At 43.0% G+C, this 9,691-nt stretch overlaps 1 protein-coding gene across 2 annotated transcripts in view; it reads left to right on the top strand.

Moving 5' to 3' along the window:
* Positions 1–4,819: 4,819 nt before the first annotated feature.
* hs6st1a (heparan sulfate 6-O-sulfotransferase 1a) overlaps positions 4,820–9,691 on the top strand; it is a 50,038-nt gene continuing 45,166 nt past the window's right edge. For both annotated transcript variants that reach the window (XM_031848043.1, XM_031848041.1), the window contains exon 1: positions 4,820–5,690. In XM_031848043.1, the coding sequence (XP_031703903.1) occupies positions 5,191–5,690 (500 nt within the window). In that variant the 5' untranslated portion in view covers positions 4,820–5,190. The remainder of the gene's footprint in view (positions 5,691–9,691) is intronic.

The raw sequence follows: 9,691 nt of genomic DNA, 5'->3' as shown, positions 1-9,691 counted from the left end.
TGTGTGTGTGTGTGTGTGTGTGTGTGTGTGTGTGTGTGTGTGTGTGTGTTTTTTGTGTGTATGTTCGTTTTAATACCCTATTGCTTTTTGTTTTTGTGTTTTTCCCTCAGTGGAATCCGGCCCTGGCCGCTGGCTGAATGAAAAATAAAGCACGGACAGACGGGGCATGTCTGAGCATGATGTGTGTGTGTGTGTGTGTGCAGGGTGGACATTAGCAAGCTGAGAGTAGATTCCTAAAAATCAAGACAAAGATATAAGCGCCACGAATGAATTCTGTTTAGCTCGTGTCAACATAAGAACCAGCTATAATCCACTGACCACCTGTTTATTTATTAATAAACATAGCATTTTAATTGGAGGCATTTCATGGGCCTCATACATATGTAAATATTTGTCTGTGTGTTTGTCCATGGCACGTGTTCAGTGTGTTTCTTCCTATAAATGTTACTCTTATTTTACTATCACAAGATGCACTCACTGATAAAAAATGGGCCAGAAATACATAATAAACATAAAGGTGAAACAAAGAGACACATTGTGTGCGTGTGAGACACTGAGGCAGGACATAATACACAGCTCAAAGCCTCTGGAAACAGTGTGAAAATATCCATCTAAACAGCATCATTATGCAAAAGCGACAATAAACTGGTTCTGATGATAAACAGACTGTCATATCTCCATACCCGAGCCAGAGGGCAACACACTCTGTGACATCCATCTTCTTTAAGTAACGCTGCTTATAATGACACTGTGCATGGTGAGAGAAAAACAGACACACACACACACACACACACACACACATACACATGCCAACGTCCTGTCATAAATACACACAAGTTAACACTCACAACCACCCGGTACTAATATCCTCAGTCGCTTTCTCTCTGTCTTACAAACACAGCGAGAAGCGCTCACACACACGCATACACATGCATACACACACATACACACGCATACACACTCTCACAAATCTCCCAGTATTTAATACAACCGGGTAATGCCAGGGGCAAGGCAGAAGTCATAATCAGGAGTGTGTTTAACAGCAGTGTGACAGGCGGATGCTGCTTCAGTGTAAGTAAAGAACATGTAAATAAGAAGCAGAATTATTCAAAACTGAGACCGGCTCACACCTGCTGGTTGCCCTCGCCCGCTCAGCTCCAGGCGTGCCAGGATAATCTCAGGAAGGGATGGGACGCAACGGAAAAAAATAATGTCTTCTTCCGTCAAGGTGCAAACCAGTCCAAACACAAGACTGAGGCAGAGCAGGAGGTTGTTATCCAACAAATGTATTGTATACTTACGTGATATGAATGTAAATTCCGGGTTGGATGAAGTCGATGCACATGTGGAGGCCACAAGGCCGTGGTAAGCTCAGAGGAGATGGAAAGGAAAGGTGAAACAATAAGTCGATTCAATGATTCGTTGATTGAGTAAGCAAAAGGGACCAATGCTTTGGTTTCAACTTTTCAAATGTAATAATTTCTGCTTCTGTCGGTCTCAAATTACGGTGAACAATACATCTTTGGGTTTGAAATTGCTGGTTGAACGAAACTAATAAACTGAATAAGTCATCCTGGACTCTGGAAGATTGTGTGAGTGGCACTAATCACTGTTTCCAGGCATTTTATAGAGCAATTAATCAGTGAATGCTCCCTACGACTGATGATCGGCGTTCACTCTTTTTCCGTAACCAAACCAGATCTTGCCACGATCTCCATCAGCCAATCAAATTGCTGCTGTCAGATTTGAAATCTGTTCTCCTCTCGGTTGGTGTCAGCTGATCATTTTAGGCAAAATCATTGTGCCTCCCTCCACCCCATTCACCTCCAGTCATCATATTTAGTGCTGGTTGAACTCATCGGAAGTCCACGGGGGGGGGGGGCATATTACCAGTACAAACCATTTGACCCACTGTACGCCTGGATCTTATGGCCTTGGCTTCAAAATAAATAAATAAAGGCAAAATTCAAAATTGTTAGTTTAAGCTAGTGAGGAAAGGACATTATCATTATTGAGAAATCATACAAATCCAAATCTGCATCTTAAAATTGTACAATAGCTGGTTTTGTATGACAGTCATTCCAAAACCCACATATATTAAATTTACAATAATATGCAACACAGACAAGCAGTGAATTCTCACATTTTGGAGGCTGGAATAAAGGCAGCATGAGGAGCACACACACATCACATGTAGGTGAAAAGCTTTTGGTAAACACAATTAATGAAAAGTGGATGAATCCGCAAACAATCCGCACAAGCTCAGGTTTTCGATCTTCCAGTGAACAAAAAGGGGATCTATGGGATCGAAACATCGGTCTTAAAAAAATGTGCCGTCTAGAGTCTGTGTTGATGTGCTCCTCTTTTTTGAGAAAGCTGGCACCAACAAAACGTCTGGTTTTGTAGCTCAATGAATGATTAAGACAATTAATCAAAGTTTGGTTCCACTCTCTCATAAGTCACCCTATATATAAAGGGTTTGTAAGTTGAAACTATTGACTTTATTTGTGGCTTATCAATCATTCACTAATTATTTATAGATCAGAAACAAGTCATTAATTAGAATAACTTTTGGGTTGCCAGGTTGTGAAAAGTTCCTTTATTTTTCTCCCCTAAAATTGTAGCTCTTTAATTCCTTACTAGAAATCTGGAGCAAAATCCATTTATTAACACACTATTAGCATGTATGTAAGTGTGAAACCCACAAGCATTTAATAATGGGTTTATAACTGCATTGTTACAAAATAGAAAGCATAAACAATGATCTTTTATGCATTAGTAAATGTATGACCATTATCAAAGTCATAAATAAAGGGTGCCGACTTATCGTTTTACCTTTAAAAGGACAAGAAGGGAAATACTGAAACAGTTATTAAAGTGTGAAGTATCGGTGTATCTGGACATCTGGAACACCTGGTCCTCCTAAAAATGACCTGAGATAAGTTATGACAGGTTTCAGGAAGAGGTTGAAAGCAGACCACATCCAACTGGGAAATCATGGAAGTTGAAACTGTGGATAAGCACACGGGCAATTAGAGCCTGACTAAACACACATTACAGATCATCAACCCAAACCACTGAAAGTGAAAACATACCCTCATTCCTTACCATCCTCATTTGCCATCAGCCACAACCAACTGCTGCCTTCACACCCCCCGGGCCTGCTGATTGGGCTGATCTCACTGATTGAGCTTCATTTAGGAAACATGTGGGAATCAGGCCTGGTAGCTTACTAACATTACGCGCAGCCAGTAATTTCGCTTTGCCCTATTACCACAATAAACATCTGCAATAACAAATGCTGGAGAAATTGCAGCTTAACCACAGGGTGGAGGGAAAAAAAGCACTCTGTCAGCTTTGGTGGAGTCTTATCTGAACAACATCCAGCAGTGGAAAACATGTCTCGCTCTTCCACTAGATGTGATTAGTGAGAATATGTTCGACAGTAATCGCCCCTGGGAATAACATAAATATGCCTGACAAGTTGTTCGGGTGCATTAAGGAAGAAGCGGCAGCAGGTCTCAGTGCTGACCACCAGCGGCAGCAACGCGAGAAGCAGCGTGAGCCCAACAGGCATTGGTTGATCTCATGGTTGTCGGACAGTGTTTTGTGTTGCCTCCTATTTTGCAATTTTGATTTTCTTGTAATCGGAATAAATACATTGCATTCAAAGGGAATAATTCACTGATTTCACAATAGCTAAAAAAAAAAATCGTTTTTATTAGGCTACTTTCGCTCTTAATTTCTCTATAAATTCAACAAGTTTCACATACTTCAATTAGGAACGGCCACTATTTTGCGTGCTTTTAAATTACTTTTTGAGAGGAGTGTGTTTGCTTTTACTGATAATGTTTGTTCTCCATTTAGTCTCCAGCATTTCAGGCTACTTATGTCCGTGTCTCTGCACAAGGATGTGTTTCTGGGGCTTTACTGGCTAACAAAAACGTTTCTTGAGAAGTTCATAATCTTTTCATCTTTTAAAGTTATTTCTAACTTTGTTTGTTTATTTTCCATGTTTGATTTGTGTGCATATAGAGCAAAAAAGACAATGCAGTCTGCATTAAAACACATATGATGCAAAATAAAATCATTTTTCTTGCAAAAAGTCACTATTTCATAATTTCACAACACTTTTAAAAATACACATCTAAAGAAGATGGTCATTTTCCTACATGGTTGCATGTTTCGGGCAAAACATTAGATGTCTTGAATTGGGAATCCAAGAACTCTATAAACACAGGCTTTAAATGACAGCACATGCTTTGCCCTAAAATCAAACCAAACTTTCTTAATTGATGGAATTCCTTCCAAAGTTTAAATTGGATAACGAATGGGGTTTGTTACGCAAAACAAAATGTACAGCCTCAACTACAACTTAAAATGTATTTTCTAATTGCTTAAGTCTTATTGTGATGTAGAGGTTGATATTTGTCATCATAGATACCAAAAATGTTTGTTTGTGACTTGTTAAAACGTAATGTTATTATAACATAAGTAGTTAACAGCCACATTTTCAGAAAACTGTATGTAGATGTAATGCCAGTTATATAGCAACATATCTATTACAAGTATTCCAAGTACTGGCTGTACAGCAGCAAAACAAGTGTGTTAAATTGTGATTTATTACTTAAGAATTCAACTTTTAGTTTGCGTAAAGAGGAATGTGTTGTCATCTCCGTAAGGCCACTGGCTATTGGCTACTGGTGTATGACACGGTCGTTACGTGCCAACCAATAAATTAAAGCGACTCTCCTTTTCACTCGGTTTTCAGAGAGAGAGAGAGAGAGAGCGAGAGAGCGAGCGAGCGAGCGAGCGAGAGAGAGACCTTGAAAAGGTAGGATTCGCGCTGCATCCTGGGTACATAGCTCCATGGTGATGCAGTGTGCCTGTTTGTGTAGACTGGAAACCCAGAGTAAAGTAAACGGGGGAGGGTCGTCAACGGGGGGGCTTTCAGCGAGTTACAATGCGTCTTTCACGGTGTTGAGCGGTCTCGGTGCACGATGAGCCAACTTCGCCGGTCGTCTCGAAGCGGAATGAGTCAGTCCTGAGCCCCAGTAAACGAGTCCTTCTTTTGGCGGAGGGGGAGACAGAGAGAGAGAAGCGAGCATGCAGAAGCCGAGCGCCCCGCTCCCTGTGGTCGGCTTGACTGGGAAATGGTAGCGTACTGTAGGAGCCGCACTTGGAAGGAACATGGTCGAGAGGAGCAGCAAATTCTTGTTGATCGTCGTCGGATCCGTGTGTTTCATGCTGATCCTCTATCAGTACGTGGCTCCCGGGGTGATCAATTTCGGCTCCCCGCACGGTTATTTCACGGAAGAAGACGAGGGGGACATCTTCCCCACTCCGGACCCCCACTACGTTAAGAAATACTACTTCCCCGTCAGGGACCTGGAGAGGACGATCGATTTCCAAATCAAAGGGGAGGACGTGATCGTGTTTCTGCACATCCAGAAGACCGGCGGGACTACCTTCGGGAGGCACCTGGTCCAGAATGTCCGCCTGGAGGTCCCCTGCGACTGCAGACCGGGCCAGAAGAAGTGTACCTGCTACCGGCCGAACCGCAAGGAGACCTGGCTCTTCTCCCGGTTCTCCACCGGCTGGAGCTGCGGCTTGCACGCCGACTGGACCGAGCTCACCAACTGTGTGCCGGGGGTCCTCAACAAGAAGGAGAACAAACAGAAAAATCTAAGGTAAGAAAAACACTCAGAGGTGGTTTCATTTACTGTCACTGTAGATCATGAAGAATGTCGAGGTTTAGGAAATGTCAGAAATTGGTCTATAGTAACACATTTAAAAAAAAAAAAAAAAGATTTTACCTCTAAAACTTTTAAACTACATTTCTGTGATTATATGTCGATTAAAACGGCGTCCCAGAAGGGACAATTCACCTGACGGTACAATAAGGTCACTGTAGACTCGCACAGTGTCTCCGTAGGATCAGATAAAGATGATCTAATTAAATTTAACGAAAGGAAATCCATCTTCGTGAGAAGATTAACATTTCGATCTACTCTTAACAGTTCTTTCTGCTTCTTACATCTGTATCTGGTTTAAGAAAACCGCCTTCAATGCAGGTTCATTCCTCTGGAGAGACAGTAATAACAGGCCTAATTTAATGCTACATTTTAAAGCATTTCTACCCACAATATATCAAAAGTTAAGTGTGCAACTATTTTTTGTGGGGTCTAATTCCTGACATGGAAATGTAGTAATGACACCAGAGTAGATAAAGTACAACAGAAGGCAATACACTGGTGTTATTATAACCTCATAACTGAACACCACAAACTCAATGAAGTCCCCACAGGGTCTGAATGGATGCACCTGGTTGTTGTGTTGTCTTTAAATCAAAGGGCTTTCTTCCGCACCGTGTGGGGCAATGTTGGTATGGTTTTTAAATTATGAGAAGAATGTCAAGGATGGCGTGCATCTTGCTGAGGTGGTGGGTTGATAGTAGCTGCTGAGAGACAAACCGTTTATCGACATTTCAATGCTGCGCTGTGACAGATACCACAGGAGCTCAACAGTGCCTCTGTCAATTGTTGATGGGTGATAATAATATCAGGGTGCCCTGCGTTTCCCACTGAATATCATTCTGAGGTTCTGGCTGAATTTATTTCAGGCACGGGGGAGTGTAATACGTCCAGGCAACATTTCCACAGCAATCATGCCTTGCTTTGACTGCGAGGTATCCAGACACGCATTATTATTATTAAGTTATAGGCTAACCCATTTCTTCTCCTGCGCCTCCCCATTGTTGTTGCCAACACATTGCATCCCTCACTCAGACATATTGACGGCTGTATCAGCTTCCATTTCACTGCACCCTTGTGGTTAAAGGCTTGTTGAATGTGTTGTGTGTCTTTGTATTGCCTGAGCTCGTTATGTGTTTTAATTTGGCTGTGAGTGATCAATAGTACAAATGAGGGAGGGTGGGTGGGGGGGGGGGGGGTTAGAAATATGTGGGAATTTAAAAAAAGAAAGCTGTGTTTTTTCGCCTCTCTGTCTGGCAGCCAGGCGCATTGGGGATGTCAGACCGGCTGCTCTGCTTCCCATAGCTGCTCAAACTGGGGGATCACAACTGCAGGGCTGGGTTGGTGGGTGGGGGGGGGGGGGACCCTGCGGGGGTTTGGCTCCGCTCTAATCCGGGTGATTATTACTGCTGGGACACACACACACACACACACACACACATCAGCGCTGGTATTTGCTGCTGGCGTCTGTCCTGATTCCCGTGGTTTCCCCTGGTCAGAGGTGATAACGCGTCCGGCCATTCAGCGCGGCGAGCCGAGATATCACAGTGGAAGCGGGATAAACAGCCTTTCATCACTTTTGTGAGCACTGTTTCAAAGCCTGAAAATTGTCGCATGCATATAAGCTTTGAGATCAGCTGTGCGTATTGTCAGTGTGGTGGAGATAAACAGCCTCAGTTGGTGCTTGACACACCTTTTTCTGCAAAGCTTTGTGGAGGAAGTGGTTTGTAGGTGTGTTGATGAAAGAGGAGACAGCCTCTACCTACAGATCCTCGCCTGTGCAGCAGCAGGAACCGTTCCAGTGCTAAGATCCAGCATCTCTCCGTAAGCGCTGTTGTCATCCAGCTGTCAAGTGAATTTTGCACAAACGTTTTAAATGCTGCAAAAAAAAAACATGTGCATTAGGACCGTTTCTATCAGCTGGATTCAAAGCACATAAATACGAGCGTTCTCAGTCGAGTTGTGACAAACAGTTACTGTCATATTTATGCTTTCATTTGGTTATGGAAACAAATGTACGAGCCAATATTTTTTGGCCTGCAACAAACAAAAGGAATGACAGAAAATAGTAAAATGTGCAGAGCACGCGTTGACATATTTAAACACTGCAAAGGACATTCATATGTTCCAATATGTTCAGTGTATGATCACAGAACACCAAGGAATAATACTCACATTTGAGAACCTGGAAGCAAAGAATGACAAATAACTTTAACCACTTATAAAGATTCAGCAATTTAACATTTACATAAACAATAAAAATCGTATTATTGTCTTTAGTGCTACTGTTGTTTATATGTTTTAGTGTAATGGCTTTGTGAGCTCACACGTTGCCATTTCAGTGACGGGGACAGCCAGTCTGACATTTATGTGATTTGCTGTAAAGAACATCTCTGGATGTCCAAAGCCACTTCTGTGTTGTGTAACTGTTTTGTATTGTTAGTGTAACATTTTCCAGGCCCTGTTGTTGTCATGGCTGTGTTATTTATTGATTATACAGATGGGTCTGTATCACTGTGCACAGTTTCTTCAAAATGCTTCTTCTTTAAGAGAGCATAAAGCCATTTTCAAGACATTGAGGAAATTGGATAGAATATGTTTGTTTTTTTTTAAAATTCAGTATAAAAAAATGCTACGATGGATTACGCTTAGTTTGGTCTGGTGACAAATGTGTCTGCTTTAGAGGGAGGCGCATGAAGCGGCAGTGAGATGAATGGTGGGTAATAGGAGAGACAGGTCTTTGATCGGTGATGAGATGGAGATGGAGATGAACAGCGGCATTGTGGGAGAAAAGAAGTCACATACTCGGCGGCGCGCCACTCGGAGTGGATTTGTCATTTCCCACCTCTTTTATCAGTTTTAATGTTCTTCAGCGATCCCACGGGACACACACTCACACACTGAGTGTGTGAGACAAACAGTCACAGCCCCTAATGCAAGGCCTTAGATATGGGGCTTCTAATTGGTTAAGGAGGTATCTACCACTTTACTCAAATTAGAGCCACATTTTCAGATGGGGGGGGGGCACCATCTGTCCTGTGCATGTGTGTCTGTGCACACAGCTCATGACTGTGTGCATGTTTTTAATCCTAGCGTGTCATAGAGCGTCTTAGTAAGTGAAGTGATGATGGGGGCTAATTTTACTGCCTCTATCTCGGCCCTCTCAAATCACTCCCTGATTTTTTTTATATTTTTTTTTTCTCTCTCTCTCTCTCTATCTCTTCCCCCCCCCCCCCACCTCCTCTTCATCCCTTCTGCTTGCCTCTAAAACTCTTTCCCTCCTCTCTCCTTCCATCCATCCCTCCCCTCCCTCCTTCTCTCCATGATGGTGTCACTCTATAATCAAACAGCAGGCTTGCTTTCCGCTTGGTGGCTTTATGGCCGGGGGGCTCACTCTCTATCTTTCTCCTTCACTTTCCTCCCTCTCCTCTTTTTCTCCTCTCTCCATCTCTGCCCACTCGTCTTTCTTTCGCTCCTTTGCCTTCTTCCTCTCCCTCTCCCTCCGAGCGTGACTACCGCATTAGAGGAAATGTCTTTTCATGGAAGATTTGCTGCAATTTCCAAAATGGCTGCTTTGCCTAATGGACAACTGCCTTGGTTCTAATGAATGATTATATGTATGAGTATGGGGGGGGGCAGGGGCAAGGAGAGAGGGAGATGGAGGTGATGAAGAGTGGTATGAGGAAGAAGATGGGATGAGTGTGGGACAAGAGGAGAGCTGTCAGGGAATGATTGAAAAGATAAAAGATGGAGGGGTGAAAACGTTTACTTTCATTACTGGGGAGGGGGCTAGTCAATTAGCACGGTTGTCAAGCGGCGGGCATTACTCGTCTTTCAATAGGTCTGCTTCAGATTCACAGCACAAATCACTGCGCTCTCTAAGATGGCTCTGTGTGTGTGTGTGTGTGTGTGTGTGTGTGTGTGTGTGTGTGTGTGTG

Source organism: Anarrhichthys ocellatus, unplaced genomic scaffold (assembly GCF_004355925.1).
Source record: "Anarrhichthys ocellatus isolate YVR2014 unplaced genomic scaffold, GSC_Weel_1.0 scaffold7, whole genome shotgun sequence".
NCBI classification, from domain to species: Eukaryota; Metazoa; Chordata; class Actinopteri; order Perciformes; family Anarhichadidae; genus Anarrhichthys; species Anarrhichthys ocellatus.
Note: the sequence above shows the minus strand (reverse complement) of the source record. Positions and strands in the feature narration are given on the sequence as shown.